This window comes from Loxodonta africana, chromosome 5, assembly GCF_030014295.1.
Source record: "Loxodonta africana isolate mLoxAfr1 chromosome 5, mLoxAfr1.hap2, whole genome shotgun sequence".
NCBI classification, from domain to species: Eukaryota; Metazoa; Chordata; class Mammalia; order Proboscidea; family Elephantidae; genus Loxodonta; species Loxodonta africana.
In genome coordinates this window covers 81,812,469-81,837,814 of record NC_087346.1, presented here as the reverse complement: position 1 = coordinate 81,837,814, position 25,346 = coordinate 81,812,469, and the positions used below count along the sequence as shown (strand labels likewise).

The 25,346-nt window shown below is 37.1% G+C and overlaps 1 protein-coding gene across 7 annotated transcripts in view; it reads right to left on the bottom strand.

Moving 5' to 3' along the window:
- ANKRD17 (ankyrin repeat domain 17) overlaps positions 1-25,346 on the bottom strand; it is a 191,908-nt gene that overhangs the window by 25,211 nt on the left and 141,351 nt on the right. For all 7 annotated transcript variants that reach the window (XM_064285707.1, XM_064285708.1, XM_064285713.1 and 4 more), the window contains 7 exons: positions 22,541-22,636; positions 21,059-21,175; positions 8,030-8,201; positions 6,485-6,935; positions 5,669-5,824; positions 3,416-3,565; positions 96-1,726 (listed from right to left, as the gene is read on the bottom strand). In XM_064285707.1, the coding sequence (XP_064141777.1) occupies positions 96-1,726; positions 3,416-3,565; positions 5,669-5,824; positions 6,485-6,935; positions 8,030-8,201; positions 21,059-21,175; positions 22,541-22,636 (2,773 nt within the window). The remainder of the gene's footprint in view (positions 1-95; positions 1,727-3,415; positions 3,566-5,668; positions 5,825-6,484; positions 6,936-8,029; positions 8,202-21,058; positions 21,176-22,540; positions 22,637-25,346) is intronic.

Genomic DNA, 25,346 nt, shown 5'->3' with positions numbered 1-25,346 from the left:
CTAGTCATAGAGTAAAAACATTAGAAACTGAGCAAGGGTTTTCGTATCACCTATGTTACTGAACAGCTACAGAACCTTAGAAAACACAGACTCACCTGAGGGACTTGGAGCGGGTCTCTGTAATGGTGGTCTGAAACCTGGAGCTTTGGAAGTATCAGGCTGATGCAAAGGATCTGAATTTGGCAAATACGAGGATTTTCCTGATATCATAGATTCTGGTGTTGACTGAGATGAAACAACAGATCCTCCCCAGAAGGCATGAGCAGAAGTAGGGCTGTTTTCAAACAACGTGCTAAAGGGCCCAAATGGTAAAGGGGCATTGAAATTGGGAGCAATAGGCTTATTTGCTGGATGTACTGAATTCTGACAAGCACTTTGTGTACTTAAGGTTGAAGGTAGCTGGACAGAAGAGGGAACACTGTGAGGTCTTTTAATGTGATTGACACTAAGGACTGCAACAGATGAATTCTGCACTGGAGCTGGATTCTTGTGAGGGGCAGTTGTGCCATGAGAGGTTGGTCTAATAGCAGGGGTTTCCATTTTAGGAGCAGGCTGGGAACATCCCACTTGTGTCTGAGGCATAGGGTAAGTCACTGGGGCAGTAGAAGGCACCGCCACTGGAGCAGAACTTGTTGCTAAAGGAGGAACTGTCATTCTGACTTCCGGGGCAGGAACCTGAGACTGCTGGAGAGGTGGCCTTGGCTCCTGAGAAACAGATCCCGGAGGCTGCTGTTGAGTAGAATGAACTGATGAACTCCCAGAAGAACTGCTATTGTTTGGAGGTCTACTGTTTGCTGTTTCTACTACTGGTGGACTACCTGCTTCTTGTTCAGAGGAAGATGCTCCTTTATTTGGAGATGCTGTTCCACAATCCAATGGGCTGTTTCTAGAAACCCCTCCTGGCTGAGCTGGTGGAGATGGGGAAGATGGGGATGATGCTGGGTAGTGTTCTTTGGCAGTAGGCATAGGATATGTGGCATTTGTGGGTGCAGTGCTGTTGTTGCTTGCTGTGGTTGTGACTGTTGTGGTGGTGGCATTGGATGTCTTCACAACTGTAACAAAGAGCTGCCTTCTGACTGAAGGTGAACTTGGACTGCCATTTGTAGATGTACCAGGCACCGTTGAAGCTGATGAACTGGTTGTAGTTGTTGGACTTGAAGTTAAAGAACCTGCTGAATTCACCTGAGAACCACTGCTGTTCTGATTGCTATGGCGAGGCACCATGTGAGGCTTAGGCGAGTTAGTAGCTCTGGCAGGGCTCAAAGGCCTGACAGGAAAAGGACCCCAAGTGGATTGAGCTGGTGGAAAAGTACCTCCAAAGTGGGTCATGGGCAACCTTGGTGGACGGATCTGCTGAAAAGTCTGAGCAAGCAAAGCATGTGCCAACTGTGGAGGAGGATACGCTAATGGAAGAGAAACCGGAAAACCAGGCCTCACATTATTCACTGGGTTCTTAATGGTTTTGTGAGTGGATGCAGAAGAAATTGCAGGCACAGTGAGTGCTGTGGCAGTTTGAGATGTTGATGAGAGAGCTACAGTTGTCATTTTAATTCCCATTAGGGAACTGTTAGCAGCAGTGGTGGTAGGTGCTGATGACCCGATTTTGGAATTTGCCGAGGAGCTTTTCAAACGGTTCTTTGGAATAAGTTCATCAATTTCTTTGTCTGGATCCTTGATCAGAGCATTGATCAACTGAGTTGCTTGTCTTGTTGATTCAGTGCCACCCCTAAAAGTTGATTAAAAAAAAAAAAATCAGATCCAATTTCCTCTACTTTTTAATATGTATAAACTAAATTCACCGTGTGTATAAACTAAATTCACCATGTGTATGTGTTTGCCTATACACACAGAGAACAGATAACGAAAGTTAAGCAGCAATTTGCTAATCATTCGTAAGATATTCTGCAAACAAAGAAATACGCTGCACTAAATTACCACTATAGTTTTCAAAGAAAGAGTAAATCATTTATTTTCATAAATTACTATTATTTCCTTATGGGGCAATTCTACTCCATCCTACAGGGTTGCTATGAGTCAGAATCAATTCAATGGCAGTGGGTATTTTTTTTTTTTTTGGTTTTTAGTTTTGTTAAACAAAAAAAACATTTTCAACTGTAATATACATTAGTTAGAAAACTACTGCACTTAAAAGTCTCTATAATCCATAATGTTACTGTAAATTTAAACAATCAAAATTTAAAAAATACTATAAGGACAATAATGAAACTGAATGAGAAAATAGTATTTTATTTTAAATATTGGCACTGTAGATGACCACATCTACATATTCACTAGTGGTTCTTCTATTAGTAAGATAATTGTTGTAATTCCTCTGGAAAGATGTCTCAAAATGAGAGAGAAACTCTGACAATGCAAACAATGTCCATAAGGTCAAATCCTACTGATGGATCTTTAGGCAAATATTTGAGTGCAAGGGAAGCCGTATGGGTATCTTCCCACTTCTGTGATAAAGCAGGTCGTGGCTAGCCAATTATTAACAGGAGGGGAAAAAACAAGATGGAGAGGAGATGAGTAGAAAATAGAGATGGTTAATTGTCTCCTTCCTTCCAAAGCAGGCTAAAACTACCAACTTTCAACGAAGGCATCTGCCTCTCCCAAATAAACTTTTAACTGCTGTCCGAAAGCATATGGAACTCTTTCAAAAGAACTTGGGTTTACATTGAAGTCATTAAATTACATCTTTATGCATTCCTAAAATTTCTTAGAATATCATCCTTATCTTAAGGATATTCGAGCACAGACCCGTTCAAAGACTTATTCAAGATAAGTAAAATTTCATTTCAAATTTGAATTACTGAGCTCATATCATATCCTAAGGTCACAATCAAAGAATAACAAATCTCAAACACTAATCCAAGATGGAAACCCACTTAAAATGTAGAAACTTGAAACCAAAACCAAACCAGTTGCCATCAAGTCAATTCTGATTCATAGCAGCCCCATGTGTGCCACAGTAGAGCCTCACTCCATAGGGTTTTTAAGACTTTCAGAAGCAAATGGACAGGACTTTCTTCCGAGGTGCCTCTAGGTGGGCTCGAGGCATCAACCTTTTAGTTAAGTAGCCCAGTGCTTAACAGTTGGCACCACGCGGGGGCTCCTTGGTAAAAACTTAATCCTTCTTAAGTCTCAGAACAAATTTTTAAGAATGTTGTATGAGCAGTTCCTGTATGGAAAAGGTAATCTAAACCTTTCCCCCACAAGAAAGAAATATTCCTTAAAACCTTTGACAAAAGCCTAGTATTAACTAGAAAAGAAAAAAAAAAAAGAAACTAAAAGTTCCTGTACTTATCTGCTATTAAACTCAAAGTTCCATCAAAAACTCAAATGGCTCTATTTCATCAAGCTATAGTGCAATAAAACAAAGGAAGAAAATATAAGAGACACAAAGTTTTGCCTTATAGTTATTATCCGGTCTCCCGTCTTGTCTTTCTGCTTATCAATATCTATGTGTGCACCAGTGAACTCCCGAATGGCGTTGATATTACAACCTCCTCTTCCAATCACTCTGGATATCACAGTCGATGGAACAGATACTTTCTTTGACCTTTTTAAAACAAAATTGCAAAGTTAAATCATTCATGTCATCAAGTGGTTGTGTTTAAAATAAGGAGAGAGGTTACTAAAGTATATCTCTTTAAATACATATATAATAGATTACTAGTGAATAAGCCTTTTCTAACTATTCTCACTATAGATGAACAGGTAGATGAAAACTAGGAAAAATAAACAAAAATGCACTAATGAATGTATAGATAAATTAGAAAGCTTTACTATAATTTCTTATCACCTAAGATTGTTGTTTGCTTTCCTGACTTTCATTCTTCACTTGTTTTTTCCTAACAGCTTTATTGAGTTATCATTCACATACCATAATATTCACCTGTTTTAAGTATACAATTTAATGGTTTGAAGTATATTTAGAGTCATGCAACCATAATCCAATTTCAGGACATTTTTATCATCCCCCAAAAGGGACCCTGTACATATTAGTAGTTAAGCAGTCACTCCTTACCTTCCTCCTCTAAGTAACGCAAAGCTTCTTTTTATTTTTAATTTTATTTGGTTGTTGTTTTTGCATTGTTCACTTATATTTGTAAAGCACCCACTAGGTAGACATGTACTGAGCTAATGCAAATGTTAATTGGAAATGAGATAGGCATGGGTTCCTGCCCATATATATTGACTGACTAGATACCACATAAGAAAATTCTTAACACCATGTCATGAGTGCTCTAATACGGCTATCTTAAAGGCATACAGGTGGGGACAGCCAGTTTAGCCTGAGAAATATAAAGAAGAACGGCTTCTTGTGGGCATCTTTTGATGTTTTATTAGCATTTCTCTCTTTATCCCCTAATATCTAACTGAAGTGATGGTATTAAAATTTCATTGTTTCCCTGCATTTTTCTAGAGGCATTAAAATAATTATGCACAAATTTGGAAATTCATTGAAGGATGTTTAGTAGTGCAAGGAAAGAGAAACCTCTATGGGAATTTTTTAAAAAAGCAAAACTCATCTAACACTTGCAAAATTACATTATAATCTTAAACATTCAGATTTAGGAAAGGTAGATATAAATTTCTGAAAAGTCTGAATTAAAAAATACTTCTAAAAGAAACATACAATTCTCAGTAAAGAGAATCAGCCAAATATGTAATAAAGACATTTAGTCAATTTATTCAGAATGACAGATTAAATATTCACATTATATGTTTTAAAAGGTGGGATCTGATCCCTGACCTTTTATATAATAACTAAGCATCCGCTAGCATCATTTCCAAATTAGTTAAGAATTGCTTTTTATACCACAATGTAAAATGGATACAGAAAAACTGAATTATGTTACTTCACTCTTGGTACAGACGGTACTGATGTTCTGATTTCAATTAGTTCAATAGAGAGTGTGGATATGAATAAGTGTATGGGTGAGATAGAGATGTTGGTTTTGGTCCAAAAATGACTAAAAAAACTGTACAGCATGTTTTGGGATTAATAGTAATAAGTTTGATTCATTATAGCTCTTGTTTCAAATAATGAAAATCAAAATCTTTGATAGAATTTCTGAAAAGCTCTTTAAAATTAGTGATCCAAGACTTACATTCTTTCTAGGTTTGTGGTATCTTATTATGAACTCTTTGGTTTCTGGGATGCTGTACTCCTACTCTTTGACACATAATTATTAAAAAATTCCAAGAAAAATATAATATTTTTATCCTAAAACCCTTGAGAGAAATAAATGTAACTTATGATTTAAAAACAGGATTGGATCAATAATTTAAAATTGGTATTTATTCAGTCCTTAAATATTTACTTGATATCTACTACATAATGGGCTCTGGGGATACAAGGTAGAATAGTACACAATCTACAACCTTAAAGAATTCAGACTGGTTTTTAGCAAATTCCAGTGTCTGTCGGTACCGTAAGTACCTAACTTTCTATGTAAATTCTCTCAATTTTGAAGTATTGACTTTTTTTTTTTTTTTTTTTTTCATTTAAGATATGGTGTCACCTGTCTTTGCCAAATTCAGCCTTGGGCCACGAGTTTGTTTGCAACCATTAAAGAGCAGGAGGAATTTAACACTTCACTGTGAAATACAGCATATATAAAGAATGTGAAAAACAACCAGAAAACCAATCACTCACCTTCTTACAACTTCTTTCCATCCTTCTTCCCTCTTTTGTCCACGCTTAGGACTTGCTACTGTTAACTTCCCATTTGGAGAGGACAGGGGAGATGGACCAGATTTTGTGCAAGTGGACAGAGAATTACTGGTCACTTCACTGATAGTCTCTGACAATCTTTACAGAGGGGAGGGGAAAGTATATTAAATATTGAATGGATGTAGAATTTCTTAAATGATAAAGGTAATCTATTACATGATTTTATTTTATTTATATTTAGATTAAATATGGTGAACAAGTGAGGAGTTATTTTTCACTTCTCTTAAATACTTAGCGTAATACAAACAGTTTTTTAGGAAGACACTACCTAGGGGTCAAATTTACCAGAGTAAATCTCAATAATAATCCCTGAAAAAAAGCAAAATCAATACTTTTCATAGCTAACAATCAAAAAGGAGAAATTACATAGCAAAAAGAATTTAATCTCTCACAAATACGAAATCTAAAAAAACAGCTATCCTTCAATTAAAATCGTACCTTAACACACGCACAAAAAAATCCTTATGTTGTAAGTTGGTAATTCACTTGTATTACTAAAAATTCAGCAACAAAATGTTTAATGAAGATATTAAGGCCACTGCCACTGAGTCGGTTCCGACTCTTAGCAACCCTTAGGACAGAACAGAACTGCCCCATAGGGTTTTCAAGGCTGTAAATCTTTACCGAAGCACACTGCCATGTCTTTCTCCCTCAGAACGGCTGGTAGGTTCAAACCGCCGGCCTTTCAGTTAGCAGTTGAGCAATATTATGCATAGTAAAACAAAAATCAGAACTAACTTTATTGAAGTCTTGCCAGAAACAGATTTTCTCTCCTCCTTTGGAAACGTAACCAGAACTGATGGCTGCTTCTTGCTGGTCACGGTGGTAGTGACCACAGCTGGTGAATGATTGTCACTTTTCCGGCTGCTGTTGCTGTTACTACTTTCATCACTACAGCTGGAAATCCTCATATTATCACTGTCCCCACTCTCACTGGTGCTGCTGCTCTTGGATTCGCCGTTTACTTTTTCTGGCTGACTGTATGAAATTGGTAGTGGATCATCATCAAATATAATTTGAACATTTTCTGGAGTAATTTTATTTTTCCTGCTTTTCCTCTTTGAACTAGCTGTAGTTATGGTATTATTTCTTTTACCATGAGAACCTGCCAAAGTTGTCCAGGTTGCAGATATACCTATGGTAGTAGTGGTTGTGGCACTTGGAGGCTCTGTCAAGACTTCAGGCTCATCTGTAAAGTAGGAATACTGAATTAGCAAGTTTTAAGTGCCCCTAGAATATACGTAGCTTTATGCACTTGAAGAAGAAAGAAAAAACAAAAACCAGGAGTTACTCTGCTATGACTAGACATAAAATCGGCAGTCATTCGTGTTGGTAATGAAGTGGATACAAATGATCTATTCTCAAGAATTCTCTAAGGCCTATCCAAAGCATAGCAGGTAGGCTATAAGGAATATTTTTTGGACAATTTAAATTTCTTAGATATAATAATGTTATTGTGGTTATGTAAAATAATGTTCTTTTTCTGTGAAATACATACCCAAGTATTTAGGGGTGATTTTGCATGACACATATAGCTTATGTGCAAACTCTTCCAAACAACAAAAAAGAGAGAGAAAGAAGATGACAGACATAACAAATATGTCAAATGTTATCAGCTAAGAATCCAGACAACATGCAGGTTTTCAACTGTATTAATTCTTAAACTTTCTGTAGTTTGAAATCCTTCAAAATAAAAGGCTTGAAGCTAGAGAAAATTAAAAAACAAAAACAAACACACTGCATATATATTTTGTGGTTAAATGGCAATAGTTTTTCCCCACAATATTCCCACCTCAAGTTATCTTCTAAATACAGCCTAGTTTGGAAATTTAAATATGGTCTGGACTGTGGATGATATTATAGAATTGTCATTTATTTTTTAGGATTATAAATGGTGCTGTGATTATGTAAGCAAATGTCACGCTCAAGGATACATGCTGAAATTTTTATAGGTGCAATGTCAGAATATCTGCAGTTTACTTTCAAATAGCTCACAAAAAATATGTGTATATATTTACAGAGAAAAACATAAAGCAAATATGGTAAAATGTTAACAATGAGGGTATTCAGGTATTCATTTTATCATTCTTTCAACCTGTCTGTAGGCTTGAAATATTTCTTAATAGAAAGTTGTAAGAAGAGACAATAAAGGAAAAATGTGTACAAATACTCTAGGAGCTTCATAACTCAGAAGTCTGTTTTCGCTTTAAGTGATTTAAACAAATATAATTTTGACTAAAATGTATCACATGAAACTATTTGAATAGCTGTTAGAGAAAATACCTTCAACTTTAAGTTTTTCTTTCTCTTGAGCAGCTTGGAGTTCAAAATTCTCTTTATTTTTGGCTTCAATTTCTTCTAGTTTTCTTCTTTGTTCTTCCTTTTTCTTCCTTCTCTTCTCCTTTCTCTTTTCTCTTTTGGCAGCCAGAGCCAGCCTCCGGCTTTCTTCCCTTAACTGTTAAAAGATCAATAAAACAGAGATTTAGCACTGGAATATATTCTGGGAAAAAAAAGTTGTCACATAATGTAATTTTTCACAAGGGAACCAGGATACCATATAATTGAAAACCACCTAGTTTAATTCATTGTTTGATCAAGATCATACTCAAAGCACTCCAAAGAGACGAGAATATTTTTAAAATATCAAGATCAAGCCAATGATAAAGACAATTTAATTTTAAAACGGGCAAATGATAAACAGATGTATAGCCTCATAATCATTAAAGAAATATAAATTATAACAAAGTACCATTTTTTTGTTGATTAATTTGGCAAAATTAAAAAAACATATCACACATTGGCAAAGTTTGGGAATATTTACATTCTGGGAAAGGTATTTCGAAAGCCTATCAAAATTAAACCTGCGTATCCTAAGAACTTATTCTACAAAATGACTACCTCTAATGAAAAATGTATGTTCAATAATTTCCACCACAAAATTGTCTATGAAGGCAATAAATGGAAACAAAATAATGGAGAGTAGATAAATTAATAACAGTATACATCCAACAGATTACTAGGCAGTTATTAAAAGTGTTATAAATCTCTATACTTGGGGAAATGCTCACAATTTACATTTGTTACAAATTATATTTGTAAGGGAGAAGCAAACCCTTTATGTATCTCTACTTGTGTGAAGTACAGAAAACAGGCTGGGCTACAAATCAAAGGCTTCATGGTGATTACCTCTGGATGCTGGGATTGGAGGAGGGAGAGCAGGAAGATGGTGACTTTCAATCTTACTTTATATAACTGTATAGTGTTTACATTTGTTAAAAAGAGTACTTACTATTTTCATAGTTAAAACAAGAATAAATTTCAAAATCTAATTACTGTTGTTAGCAGTAGCTGTTGAGACAATTCTGACTCATGGTGACCCTATGTGTGCAGAGTAGAACTGTTCTTTAGGGCTTTCAGGAAACCCTGGTGGCACAGTGGTTATGAGCTATGGCTGCTAACCAAAAGGTCAGCAGTTTAAAGCCACCAGGCACTCCTTGGAAACTCAATGGGGCAGTTCCACTCTGTGCTACAGAGAGTTGCTTTGAGTCGGAATCAACTTGAAGGCAACATGTTTTTGGTATAGGGCTTTCATGGCTACGACCTTTCAAAAGCAGACTGCCAGGCCTGGCTTCCAAGGTGCCTCTGGGTAGGTTCAAACTATCAACCTTTTGGCTAGCAGTGGAGCACTTAACCTTTTGGGCCACGCAGGGACTCTGCAAAAATCCAATTAACATGTCTTAATTAGCTATTTTAACTGTTAGATTTTCCTCCTTGGCTCATAGTCTTCAAATTCTTTTGCCTGTATTCTCTCTAGAAGATTTTTTTTAAACTTTGTACTCCCTGTACATAATCTGCTGTTATGTGCAAATTCTGACTCATAGTGACCCTATATGACAAAGTAGAACTGCCTCATGGGGCTTCCTAGGCTGCAATCTTTACAGGAGCAGATAGTAGCTCTTTTCTGCCTCAGAGCAGCTGTTGGGTTGAACCACAGACCTTTAGATAAGCAAAAAAGCAAACCAAACCGTTTGGCATTCAGTCAGGTTGATTCTGACTTATGACAATCCTATAGGGCAGAGGGAGTCCTGCTGGCACAGTGGTTAAGAGCTACGGCAAGGTAAGGCTGCTAACCAAAATGTCAGCATTTTGAATCCACCAGCTGCTGCTGGGAAACTCTATGGGGCAGTTCTACTCTGTCCTACAGCGTCGCTATTAGTCAGAATCGACTCAACAGCAACAGGTTCGGTGTTTTTTTTTTAAAAAAAAGACAGAGAATTGCCCTATAGGGTTTCCAAGGCTGTATCATCTTTACAGAAGCAGACGGCCACATCTTTCTCCTACAAAGCGGCTAGTGGATTCAAACCTCCAACCTTCCAGTTAGCAGCCAAGTGCTTTAACCACTGCGGCATCAGGGCTCCTTTTAGGTTAACAGCAGAGTTCTAAACCACTGTGCCACCAGAGCTCCTGCACATAATCTAGTGTCCTGTATATTTTATGTGCATTTTAAATGTGTCAAAACAATGATACTCACAGTTTACGGAAAATGTCCACAATATCATAACTAGTAAAACCAGTGCTCACAGTCAAACTCCAAAACCAAATTAGACTTATTTTTCCTCAGAAAAAGTCTGACTTATTTTTCAAGTCTTTTGCTTTTACTAGTTATTCCTTGAAGAATAATTCCTTTTCAAATTATACCACAGGTGCCTGAAAGGTTTTGCCCACTTTGGAGGCTGTTACACCTTGGGGCAATGCACCTTATTTACATTCCATTGGGTAAGAGGTAAGTCTTTTGTTCCTGAAAGGGTAATAGTTTAGGAGAATCTATGGAACACTGATTTTTTGTTTCTTTAAGGCAAATTCATTTTGGAAAAGAACACATATGGAAGCTGAAGATTTAGAAACTGCCTACATAGTACAACACGGGAATTTCTGCTAGTCCTCCAGAAACACATGAGCTCCAGTTTGAAGCCCTTTCTAAAGGACTGGGAAGAAAACAGTAATTGGTGACCTCCACAGCCTACCTGACTGCAATGGAGGGAGGAGTACTATCTGACTGGTGAGTTTGAAGGAGGGAACTAAGCATGTGTGACTCAGCTCATTACTTTAACGGAAGTAGCTGCCTGACCACAGAAAACATGCTTTCTGCTCTGCTCTCTGATGAGGTTCTATGAGGAAAGCCTGTGGTTGTCCTATCCAGCTCTCACCTTCAGGGAATGGGTGAGTATAATAGGAACTGGAGTAGAAGTAGGGGTGAAGGATGCACCAGAAAGACTATGGCAGCAAACATGACTATAGGTAAATTAAGCCTCTTCAATTCAGGATTGTTGTTGTTGTTGTTGCTAGATGCTGTTGAGTTAATTTCAACACAGTGACCCTAAAGGACAGAGTAGAACCGCCCCATAGCGTTTCCAAAAAGCAGCTGTTGGATTTTAATTGCCCAGCTTTTGGTTAGCAGCCAAGCTCTTAACCACTACAGCACCAAGGCTCCAATTCAGAATTGGCAGTAATGAAACTGATATTTTTATCTCCATATCTGAATGGGCAGAAAAGCCTTGAGAAAGGTATAGGAAATGGCTTTTGTGGAACCAAAATATCAAGTGATGTTTGAGGCGTTAGGCTCAGCCAGGATGGACTTTTGACTCTGCTGAATTTTTTAACTTGTCCGTGAGACAACTCTGTTTGGTATTCAAAGGAACATAACTTAAAAAAAAAAAATGAACAGTTTAAATCAGAAAGCAGGCCTTGGTTTAGGCCTGGTATGTAAACCCATCTGGCCTATGGGGGAGGGGATGGTGGCTCTGGGCGGGTGGAAGTGAGTGGGTCTTAGCTATAAAACAGTCTCAAACTTTAAAGGCATCAGTCTGCAAGGGCTAGCCCTTTGGCAAAAGTACAGTAAAACCTAGAAAAGCCAAAAGCCAGACCCCATGTAAGGCAACAACCTGTCAGAGTAGGAAAACTCAAATATTTATCACTAACAGAGAGCGAAAAAAAAGTGCTAAGTTGCATTCTGTCAATGACGGGAAACTTGCTAGAACCAGGAAAAACAAAGCAGTCACATTGTGTTCCAACAGGGTTCACTGTTATTTGAGTCTGCGTTATCATGTTTAAGGATTCATCCGAAGAGCTAGGTATTTACTACCGTCTCTTAACTTTGAAGATCTAGGACTCACGTTTTAATAATAACAATCCCTTTGATTTCACTCTTTATACTCTCTAAAAAGTGGGATGCAAAGCACAAGGTCCCAGAGGTGCCCTGCAGTTCTGGTGGCCCAGTGATTAAATGCTACGGATGCTAACCAAAGGGTCAGCAGTTAGAATCCACAAACCGCTCCTTGGAAACCCTATGGGGCAGTTCTACTCTGTCCTATAGGGTCACCATGAGGTGGAATCGACTCAATGGTAACAGGTTTAAGAGGTGCCTTAGAAGACAGCCCTGGCAATCTGCTTCTGAAAGTTCAGAGCCTTGAAAACCCTATGGAGCAGTTCTCTGCACTTCTCTGCATGCATGAGGTCGCCAAGAGTTGGAATGAACTCAATGGCAACTAACAAGAACACCACCAACATCAGTAGAGACGCTACATCTTTCTGGAGGGAAAGAAAGCCCAGGCTACAGCTGCAGAAGGATTCCAAGTCTACAAGACCTAGAGACCTCTAAGACTAAGCAGAATTAGACAAGCGTGGATCTATAGATACAACTTAGGAAGCATCTTATGTTTGCAGGTGGTAACTGAAATTAATGGACTGAATGTTACCACCAACAGGAAAAAATTGTGTGCCTGTGTGAAGAGAGAAAGAATGAATATATTCACTATTTAAAAGGAAGAGCAAAGGAGACTTCAGGAAAGCATTATCAGGCAGAGAAAGACAATCAGGAGAAAGTGGCTCCCACAGGAAAAGAGTTTTATGAAGGATGGCAAGGTCAACATTTGTAAGTAATACAAGGAGATACAGTGTTCACAAAAACTATAAAGAGCTAAGAGAATTTACACTTAGGATGCCACTGGTGATCTCTGCCATATTTACACCACTGAAGTGGTTGGGCAGCAGGCAAATGGTTCTAGACTGAGGACTGATCAAAAATTTAAAAGGCAGAGTCGACAAGGCATATAGATTATTCTCTTAAGACATCTGGAGAAGGGAAAAAATAATACTAAGTTTGAGAGAGTTTCGTTAGAATGGAGATACTCTGATTAAGTTATAGGCAAAGGATAAGAGTTAATGCAAAAAGCAGACATGAAAGATAACTGAGTAGGGGAAAGGGTTTATACCTGATATGAGATCCCAGAGAGAACAGATGAAAAAAGCAAAACAAACTATACCACCAATATTCAAATAAGTCTGGAGGTACAGGAAAACAGAAATTCTGTCTCACTTCCTGTATTTTCTCACAAGGTATGTGGCTAGTCCTCATCTCCCTGAGCAATCACTGTTTCTGAGTATATATTGGGCAGGGTAGCAGTTAAGTACTATGGCTGCTAACCAAAAGGTCAGCAGCTCCAATCCACCAGGCACTCCTTGGAAACCCTATGAGGCAGTTCTACTGTCCTATAGGGTTACAATGAGTTGGAATCGACTCAAGGGCAATGGGTTAGACGCCTTAAGGAAAACGGTCAAGTTATAGAATAGCCTCATTGTGCAACTGGAAGGAGCAAACTGATGATTTCTAATTGAGGGTTCAGAAAATGAAGTGATATTTGAGAGCTACACTTTATGAGAATTTAAGGACATATAGGGAGGCAGAGGAAACCCTGGTGGCGTAGTGGTTAAGTGCTACAGCTGCTAACCATAAGGGTTGGCAGTTCGAATCCACCAGGCGCTCCTTGGAAACTCTATGGGGTTGTTCTACTCTGTCCTATAGGGTCGCAATGGAATCGGAATCGACTCGACGGCACTGGGTTTTTTTTTTTTTAGGGAGGCAGAGTCCAGGCTAAGTAAATATCATTTGCAAATTTGGATATATGAAAGTGAATGGGATATGTGAAGCGTAGAGATGTATAGCGAGTGATGATCTTGGATAGGAACAGACTGAGGGGATCTGAATTTTTAGAATTTCCAATGTAGTAATGAAGAAGCACTGAATGTTTGAGAAGGGAATAAGGCAATTCCACCTGTGTGAGAGCTGCAGCCCTGATGGCACTGTGGTTAAACATTTGGCTGCTAACCAAAAGGTCAGCAGTTCAATCTACCATTTGCTCTTTGGAAACCCTTTGTGGCAGTTCTATGTAGGGCCACTATGAGTCAGAATCAACTAGATGGCGATGAGTTTTTTGGTTTATTAGAGAGCTAAGGAGCCATGGTTGCACAGTGGTTAAGTGCTCCACTGCTAGCCAAAAGATTGGCACTTTGAACCCACCAGCTGCTCCACAGGAGAAAGATGTAGCAGTCTGCTTCCATAAAGATTTACAACTTTGAAAACTCTACAGGGCAAGTTCTACTCTGTCTTACAGGGCTGCTATGAGTCAGAATCGACTCGAAGGCAGTGGGTTTGGTTTTGGTGTCAGAGAGCTATATGGAGCTATGGAAAAGTTACCCTGGAGAAAAGGATTAGACTAAAGGCAAAAGGTGAGATGCAAAGGCATTAATACAGGGAGTCTGTTAAGAAGCCTACCGCCATGCTTCAAGTGAGAAATGATAACCTAGTGAGGGGAGGATAGAAGGCTCAAGTTTAGAGATGAAGCTGAATAAAATGTGATGATGATGATACTTAATAGAGCTAATACGTAAACCTGTTGCCATCTAGTCGATTTCAACTCATAGTGACCCTATAGGACAGAGCAGAATTGCCCCATAGTTTCTAAGAAGTGCCTGGTAAACTCCATCTGCCGACCTTTTCACTCGCAGCCGTAGCTCTTAACCACTATGCCACCAGGGTTTCCAGCTAATACAGAGAGGGGTTAATATGTGCCAGATATTGGTCAAAGTTAATTTGCTATACTAACTCATTTGATGGATGTAGGAATTGTGAGGCCATGTATGATAAGTGAGAAGCTGAAAGTGACATCAAGGTTTCTTTTCTGAGTAACGAGTAATAATATCAATAACAGAAATAGACATCAAGGAGTATTAGAGGAAGGAAGCAGAATATCCAACCCAAATTTATTGATAACTTATTATATTTTTTTTATTATTTTATGTCCAGGCACTGTTTTAATCTCTTAGGATCATCAGGAAAACCAACAAAATATCCTTGACCTCAGGAAACTTACAATTTAGTGGGGGGGGGCTAGGGGAGGGGCAAGAAAGAATAAACATAATAAATACATTATGTAGTTTGTTATAAGGTGATAAGTACAATGTAAGAAAGTAATATTGGGCAGAGTCTGTGTATGGGAACAGTTAGCAGGGATTTGATTTTAAATAGGGTGATCAGTGTTAAGCCCACTGAAGGTAAAGTTTAAACAAACTTCTGAAGTATATGAAGTATTTCAAAAAGAACACCCAGTACAAAAACTGTAACCTGGTATGTTCAAGTAGGCTAGTGTGGCTGAGAAAAGCAGAAAATCAGTACCAGGGTGCTTGATCACGTAAGTTCTTACAGGGCATTTTAAAGATGTTATCTTTTACTCTGAGGTAAATGGAAAGCCACTGTAGGGTTTTGAGCAGAAGATATAATTTGACCTAAATAACTGAAAAGGATCACTCTAACTGTAGGGCAATGGTGAAATCAGGAGTACTGCAGTAATACAAGTAAGAGATTATACTGATGACTTGAACCAGGGTAAGAAATGATGAAAGTTATTAGAATTCTAAATATATTTTTAAGGGAAATGTAACAAGATTTTCCAATACAATGGCAGATGAAGAATTAAGGAATCAGATTTGGAGACATCAAGTATGAGATGTCTAATTAGATATCCATTTGGACATGCTGAGTAGTTAAGTAGGTTATGACATTGGAGTTTAGGGGAGAGCTCTGGGCTGGAGGTAAAATTTGGGATCAACTGGCATATATTTAAAGCTAAGGACCAATGGATGGATCACAGATTGAAAAGAGAAGACCATGTAATGAGCCACAGGCTCCCCAAATAAGACAGTGGAGAAGAGGAGGAAAGAGCAAAGGAGACACAGAAGGGATATCAGAGAGGCAGGAAAAAAAACCAAGAGCGTACAGTATCATGGAAGCCAAGTGAAGAAAAAAAAGTATTTCAAATGTTATCAGGTTTAGTAAGATTAGGGTGGACAAGTCAGTAACTACTGAATTTAGCTACATGAAGGTTTCCAGAGACCACGGAAGCAGTTTTTGTGGAATTGTGGGAGTAAGCCTAGGAGAATTAGATTTAAAAGAAAGGAACAAGAATTGGAAATAGCCAAGAGACAACTCTTTCAAGGAGTACTGTTGCGAAGCAGAGCAGAGAAATACATCTGTAGCTGAAGGCTGGGGCATGGAGGGTGAATGGGACCAAAATGGCCTTTCTTAAGATTGGAGAAATAATCTGATGGGAATGATCCACAAAAGGGAAAAAGCTGATACAGAAGAAAAGAACTGCCACAGCAATGTTCTTCAGTAAGTGAGAACAGATAGGACCTCGTGCACAAATGGAGGGGCTGGTTTCAAAAGTTTCTTTAGTAATAACAATGGGTGCAGATACTTGGTGGGTGGATAGCTGGAGAAGGTAAAGTCTTTGTAATTTTTGTTTTCATGTGTCAATTTTCTCACTGATGTAGAAAGCAAGGTAATCAGCTAAAAGTAAAGGCAAGAGGAGAGGTTAGAAGTCTGAGGCTAAAGAAGAAACCAAGAATTAGTGGTCTAGATAAGTGGAATTAGTAATAAACTTGGGGGAAGTATAGTATGACTGTTGGGCAGCATTAAGTAGTTCATTGTCATACATTTAAAGTAAAATCAGTCCTCAAGGTTGAGAGTTTTTTCTAGACGCAATTCATTCCTGCAGTACAGGTGAAAATAAGAAGGAAGAAAAAACATGAGGGGGTAAGGGACAATGAACGGGTGGTAGGATAAATGGACTGGAAGAGTCTAGAGTATTATAGGATGGTTGGAGTTGGAATTTTAGAGGGCGTAAAGCTGGAAAGATAGGAGTTGATAATCAGAGAATGAAATGTACGGTATAGAGATTATGGGATGGATATATTAAAAGTTTCAAATAATGGCAGAGCACCCAATTGGAAACAACTAGTAAGAACACTTTTTAAACGAACACTAAAAGGTTATACATCTTTACAAAGAAAAGGGAAGGGGATAAACAATAAGTAAAGAAATGGAGGTGGTAAAATATTTGTATCAAAAATACAAAGTACATACCCAAAAGAACTGAAAGCAGGAATACAAACACTTTAACCCAATGTTCATTGGAGCATTATTCACATTGGCCAAAAGGTGGAAACATCCCAAATGTTGATCATCACAGGTGAATGGATAAATAAACATGGTACATACACACAATGGAATATTATTCAGCCATAAGGAAAAGTGAAGTCCTGATAAATGCTGTAACATGCATGATTCTTGAAAACATCATGCTGAGTGAAATTCACTCAATCGCAGATGGACAAATATTACATGATTCCACTTATATAAAATATCTAGGATAGGCAAGTGTATAAAGACCAAAGTTTATTAGTGGTTACCAAGGCGGGGAGGGAGGGCTCACTGCTTAGGACTTACTGGGCTTCTGTTAAGGGTGATGAGAAAATCTGGAAATGGATTAAGGTAACGGTAGAACAACATGAGAAACTAATGTCACTTAATACACATGTGAATAAATTGTTTGCCTTTTCAACATTCAGCTCCAAAATTAAAAAAAAAAAAAAAAGCAGGCCAAGAATAACTAAAAATTTGAGCAGCTAAAGCGTAACCTAGTTTTTAATGTTTTTACAGAAAGGAACAAGCAATCAACTGTAAGAGGATTCTGTAATTCAACCAAATAAATCTACTCCAGAGTTAATGTTCAATAAACAAGTGTTTACTGAGTAAGTATTAGGAAATCTGACTAACATAATGGGTAACAGCAGTTTCTACAAAAACCTGTTAAACAAATTTTCAGATCAGAAAGGCTAATCATAAGAAGAATTTTTATACAAGGGAATTAGTTTCTCATGTAGTGTTACAAGTCAGATTAGACAAAGATCAACTCCAATGATGCTCCTCAATCAGAAATGACAGAACCAGAACTATGTCTCAAAAGGTCGAAAAGTTCATTTTCCCGGATATAAACTATGATTAAAAACTAGTGAACCAAGCGTTAAGACCTCAAGCTGATAATCTTTCTGGTAGAAATAGTAGGCTCCAGTCCAACCAAGAGAAAAGCTTCTGTACCCTAGAATTCTATCAATGTAATTATCCCCATTCAAAACTGTCTACAAAAAAAGTATACAATGCAAATAGGAAGACTGATTTACATCTGATTAATGTATGATTAGGAATTATGCACAGCCTTTGAGCTTTAATGTTATGGAAAAATATACAATGACATTTGAAGGAAGTTTCTCTTGGCTTCCCTTAAATTTGAGGCCCTTAAAAGCATGAATGACAAGGTTAGGAAATGTCAGCAAATAGACCAGGAGATGACATTCACATAATGCTGGTGGAGTGTTAACCTTTTAGGCAAGTATTTTGGAATTATCTAAGAAATTAAAAATATATTGACCCACAAGAAAGAATTTATTTGGTAAAAATAAAAGCAACAAAATATAAGGAAATATGTATAAGGATGTTTATTGCAACATTATAGTGACAAAAAAAAACTGGAAACGGCTATTTAAATCACTATCAATTGACAATATCCATCAGTTATTGAGAAAGAAAAGCAAAAATTAGAGTACTATTTTTGCATGATTCCATTTTTTTAAAAGTACACCACCCCCATATATATATTTATTCATTCAACAAACACTGAGTGCCTCTAGTATGTCAGGCACTGTTTTGTAGTGTACACCTTTTAGTGGTAGAGACAAACAAGGTAACTAAGCAAAATACAATTATTTGGAATGTCAGAAGGAGAAAAATAAAGCAGGAGAGTAGGTAGAGTGTGGAAGTAAGGCTGAAACATGAGCACATCTCAAGGGACATTCAAGGCAGAGGACACAGCAAAAGTAAAAACTCTTGAGAGCAAGGGTGTATCTCAATGTTTTGAGAAACTAAGTAACCAAACGGTCAGAGAGAGCAGCTCTGTGGGTGGGCTGATCAAGGAGGGTCTCATAAGGCCTTACAGGTAATTGTAGAGGTAAGGACATTACCAAAACAAAACAAAACAAAAAAACAAAAAACCAAACACTTTGCCATCAAGTGGATTCCAACTCATAGCGACTCTACAGGACAGAGTAGAACCACCCCATAGGGTTGCCAAGGAGCACCTGGTGGATTCGAACTGCCAACCTTTTGGTTAGCAGCTGTAGTTCTTAACCACTACACCACCAGGGTTTCCGTTAGTGATTACTGAAATCAAAAATGCAAAAACCAAAACCAAACCCATTGCCTTCCAGCTGATTCTGACTCATAGCGGCCCTACAGGACATGGTAGAACTGGTTCCCGAGGCTGTAATCTTTATGGAAGCAGTCACATCTTTCTCCGGCAGAGCAGAGCGGCTGGTAGATGGGTTCAAACCTAAGATTGATCTTTCAGTTAGCAGCTGAACACTTAACCAGTGCACCAAGTCTTCTTATCAATCACTATACCAGGCTGCTAACTTTTAGTTACCTTATAATGATGCCATATCTTTTTCTTTACTTATCTCTGCATATTTCAGTTTAAAATGAGCACCATTAATGTAGAAAAAAAAACTGCAGTTGACTGAGAATAGGGTGTCTCCTAAAAACTGTTTCCTACTTATGTAATCCACTGCTGTTTGCCATCAAGTCGATTCCCACTCACAGCAACCCTATAGGACACAGCAGAGCTGCCTAGGCTGTAATCTTTATAGGAGCAGATCACCAGGTCTTTTCTCCCACGGAGCCACTGGTGGGCTTGAACCGCCAACCTTTTAGTTAGCAGTTGAGCATTTAACCACTGTGCCACCAGGGCTCCCTTTGTAAATTCTCAAATGTATTTAATGTCATTGACAAGCATCTAATATGAAAAAATTAATGTTATTTAATAATAGATACCTATGCCTCAGCTATAGAACAGTTGCTTTCTAGATTTATAATAAAAGAAACACTATAGCGAAATAATTATTACCCATTCTAACATTTAAAAATAGAGTTCTTAAAAAAAGGGATATTATTATACTTTAAAATGAAAAAACTAAAAGTGATAGGATAAGTTCAATTGGGGGGAAAAAAGGGGCTCTAGAATAAAAAAGATTGGGGCTCAAATCCCATCCTAGTTTAAGCAAGCTACTTAACCTTTCACAGATTCAGCTTCCTGATCTATAATATGAAAGTAATAATATCTTTAGTTTTAGATAAACCTGAAAATAGGCCAAATAATGATGATCATAACCTCTTCTCAAAGTATTCACATTCTTTAAAATTTCAAAATGGTCCACAAAAAAAAAATTTTTTTTTCAGTTTAATCAGAATCTAAACCAGATTTTTTTTTAAACAAAGAATTCCCAATGTTAAATATATATACATTTTTTAGAAATGTAGGTTGACATAGAACTTAATTATGTCAGTAAGTAGAGTATAAAAGAGTGGACCTGACGAATCGAAAGACATAAGCAGCGTAATTATCGCTGTATGTCCTTTACAAACAGTACCTGCTACATTTTATATCGTTTCAACTTTTCATAGAAGATGAAATACAGAATGTGTATTCTATACTATTCAATGCCAACCAATTCTTTTCCTGCTGTTATTAGTTCTAGAGTACAGAGTTATTGGAGAAAAGTTAGCAAGAAAGGGAAGTGAGGAAGGAACTATGTCCAAACTATATGTTGTTTTGGAGTATTTTACTCCCCATGGGAATAGATGAGAGTGATGCTGTAGTCTGCCTGAAAGAGAAAAGTACAAGAGAAGTCACCCATTTAAAAAATTAAACATTCCACCAAGTGGTTGTATTTCACTAGTTGGTTATGCCTTGGTAGTGAGTGCAGTTGGTACTTCTGAAAAATCTGTCGGCAACAAATTACAAGGCCTAGGATTAAATGACTATTTAATTGAGGATTAAGAGATCATTAGTCAAGATAAAACTAAAACCTAGAATTAGTTGTTTTCTGACTCCCAGATAAATGTGCTTCCTATAATAAAATTTTGTTAATTTTATTACAAAGAAATTCTTTTAATGACTTTTAAAGTGATCATACACAACTTAAAGCCAAAACGAAATTTTTAAAAAGAGATTACAAATTAGGGGGAGAAAAAAGCATGAGGGAAAATAGTGGATAGTTTTCATATGTAAAGATTATCATTACCTTTTCCAAGTCTAACTCCTCTAACAAAATACTGGCATTTTTGTTTGCTTCAGCAGCCTGTCTATCTTTGGCTTGTACTATGGATTCCATACAAAGATGACACTTCTTCAACATCTCCTAAAATGAAAAATTAAGATGTTTCCAGTTTCAAAAAGCAATTCACACTTAGAAAGATTCCTAAAAACATGAAGACCTTTATTAAAACATTAGCAATAAGGATCAGTGGCAGGGAAAAAAAGGCAAAAAAAAAGGTGCAAATTGAAAAAAAATTTAAATAATATATTTAAAAAAATACACAAGCAAAGAGTATCTGCTGTTATTCAAAATAATATCCACTGACTGGCACTTTGGAAACTGAAATTATTTACTCCTATAATTGGAATATAGAAAATCATACAGCAAACAAGTACAATAGTTATTTCAGGGGATTAATGGAGCTAACGGAAATGGTCAATATCAAGAAAGACAACTGATTTAAAAATTTTAAAAAGTACTTATTTGGAAAAAACTGTTTGCATATATTTAAGCTTTGTTGCTACAACTTCATTTGCAAGAACCATTCACAAAGGAGTTAGAGACACAGATACTTCAAGACAGCAAAGGGATATTTCTTTATTAAGGACAAAAGCCTTATTTTTAAATTCTCTACACTCTCCCATAAAAATAAAAAAAAAACCTGTGAGGTCTATAAATGCTAATGCTATAGAGGAATCTAGAGGCAGGTAAAACCATGAGCTGACTATGTTAAACAAAATCTACAGGGAAAAGTTGATCACTGTTATGTAACAGCCCTAGAGAAAACATAATAGAAAGACATTTTTAGATTTGTTAAGAGGTATCTTTGGATTTTCAGAGGTGCGCATTTATTATTCTAGTCTAAGAACATATAAACATTTTTGTTCAATTACTAGTATAAGTCCAAATCAAAACACTACCAGTTAGTTCTCTAATAAGGATTATTTTTCCTACTTTTTCAGTAAAAAGTTAATTCACTCTTATGCTGACAGTTACCTCAACTTTTTTAAATGTTAAACATTTTAAGAGTTTTCTTGCCCATGACTGACTATCATTTTTGCTTAGGGATAATAATAAAAAAATTCAGTGTGCTTATTAGTCTCTCAGGATATCCATCTAGATAAACACACATATAGATGGTAGCACTAATAAACAACATTTGCTGTTCACATATTTAGTGTTCACATAAAAGTTAAATTAGTTCAAGTACTACTTTGAAAAGATAAAGTAATTGTATCACAGAAAATGTTTTACTGCTTCATTTAAAAACCCATTAAGTAAATACTCTGGAAGTTTCCTGAATGGCATGCTTCATTACCAAATACTATATAAACGAAAATTAGTGTATACCACTCTTTATCTCTCAAACTATGATTTTTGTTTTCTTAACGTGGACTACAGATATATATTTTAAACCAAATGAGATCCCTAGCTTATATAGTGGGATGAATTTGAACAATATATTACCTTATCAGTGATGGTTGCTATGTATCTCATACATTCAGAATCTGATGGAAACTGATTGACTTCTTTGACTAAGTAGCGTACCACCTTCACATGACCCTAAAAAATAGATATCAGTGTCAGATCGAAAGCAGACTCTAACATAACTGAGTAAATATACAGTCTAACTAATATTCCTTTAATATTAGAGTCACAGAGCGAAGATTAACTGCATACTGCAAGTGAAAAGGCTTTGGTTCTAGTAAGTTACATTCTCACCCCAGCCTATCCTCCCCCCCACCCCGAAAAGTACAGAATAACCAGTACCCTGACCTAAAATTCTAATCTATTCTGAACTTTAAAACAATAAACCAGTATGAAGAAGTAGGGATACGTCTAAAGAAAAAAAAATAAAAACTTTCATTCCTTACTAACGCACTGAAGACAAACATCTTATTTCAATTCTAAGCATTGAAAGAGTGGTAATAAGAACTTTGTTCTTTCAGATAAAAAAAAAAAATGAATGCACAGCACTGTACTAGAAAGTATGAAAGAGATAACAGCACTTTCCTAAAGTGTGGGCTATGTTATTCAAGAGGCACTCCACTTCTTCCAATCTACTTTCACCTACACTATTGCTCTCTGATACAAGTTAGTCTGGATAAACAGCTGGTTATTTTTAATGTATTTACTCTACTGCCTCTAGGTCTTCCTTTTCATGTAGAGGTAGTCCCCAGCTTACGATGGGGTTCTGTTCTGACGACTCTGTCGTAAGTCAGTTTTGACATTAACTGAATACCTCATTTTTGTTTAAAGTTTTCATTATTATTGCCTTTTATTGTCAGCATCTTTATAAATCCAATCTTTATACTTGTCTTTGGGGTTGGAAACATTGCATAAAACTTACAGATATAGTTTAACATTGTGTGTAGTACATATTACTAACAATAAGATATACAAAAAAAAAAAAAAAACGGACGGTCGTAAGTGGAATTTGTCATAACTGGAATACGTGGTAAGTTGGGAGCTACCTGTACATCTTTTTAAACTACCCCTATCTTTTAATGAAGAAGCCCTGGTGGGGCAATGGTTAAATGCCCGGCTGGTTGTCGGTTCGAACCTATGCACCATCTCCAGGGGAGAAAGACCTAGTGATCTGCTTCCATAAAGATCACAGCCTAGGAAATCCTGAGTCAGGATCAACTTGATGGCACCTAACAATAACAACATCTTTTAATGAATAGCTCAGATACCAATTACATCATTTTCTGATGAGCTCTAACATTTCTACAGTACTTAGTTTAAACTGGAAACCCTGGTGGCCTAGTGGTTAAGAGCTACGGCTGCTAACCAAAAGGTCAGCAGTTTGAATCCATGAAGCGCTCCTTGGAAACCCTATGGGGCAGTTCTACTCTGTACCATAGGGTCTCTATGAATCAAAATTGACTCAACAGCAACAGGTTTTGGTTTTAAACTATATTACACCACTCAAGGCTATCTGGTTTGGGGTATGGATTTTATCTCTTCTATTAAATTACACATTTTTTGGCGGTGGGGGGGCGGAGGGAGAACCCTTGTACATGGTAACCAAAAAACCAAACCCGTTGTAGTCAATTCCGACTCACAGCGACCGTACAGGACAGAGCAGAACTGCCCCACAGGGTTTCCAAGGAGCACCTGGTGGATTTGAATTGCTGACCTTTGGTTAACAGCCGTAGCACTTAACCACTGTGCCACCAGAGTTTCCTTGCACATGGTAGGTAATGAAAAAATTAAAAAAAGGAATTAATACAAAAGAGTATGAAAGATAAGCAGTGTTCTTAGGAGAGTAAGAGTCTATTTGGAAAGATAATGAGAGATCTCAATGTGAGCTAAATGTGGGCTAAAACAGGCTTGAAAGAGCTTGTGTAGAAGGAGAGACATAAGCTAAATGCATACAATGAGTAATTCTGGGAAACTGAGGAAGGGTGTGGACATTCCAGGATGTAAGAGCACAGGGACAAGGCAAATACTAAGCAATGAGAAGACTCTGCACATTAGGGACTCAACCCAAAGGCAACCGGTTATTGGTAGGTTGGTAATGGGATGGTTTGAATATCAAACTAGGATTGGATTCCAAGTGATTTTCAAATGATTTCAGAGTCTAGGGAAGCAGAACATAGCTCTTGAGCAGGATACTGTACTGACAGAGTGAAAGTGGTTAGGAAGATAACCTGATAATGGTATGCCACCCTGCTTGGAGAAGAGGTAGGCAGCTTGTGAAAAATGTTGGTGAGGGGGAAAAAAAAAAATTTTTTTTAAATTAACCAAGTGTCAGTGGCTAGGCAGTCTAGAATACCCAGTGAAGAGGTGAAATAAAGAACAAAGGTCAGAGAAAAGAGTAAGAGAAAAAAGAAGAGATGATTTCCTATAATTTACCAATTAAGACTTTTCAATACAGTAAAATAATTTATAATCTACAGGGGATTTTATCTACATATACCAGAATGAGAAGACTCAAAGTTATGGGCCCTTAATCTGGTTTTCCCAATCACAAATAAAAACTGTATTTAAGAAATCATTAAATAAAATTACTCATACACAGTCTGTACTATGTATTATAGGAAGGGAAACAGATGCACTTCTCGCTTTCACAAAGTTCATCTTTCTACGTCTAGATGTGGTATACTGGTTTTCAGTAGTTTCAAAATACCAGCAGTCAGGTTTTCATTATTTAATTCCTTTTTTTCTTAGTAATAAAGTGATTAAAATAAAATCAATTTAACTTAAGTTAAAGAAAACTCTCATTCACATACAAATAAGTAGCTCCAATTATTGTTATTAACTGCCT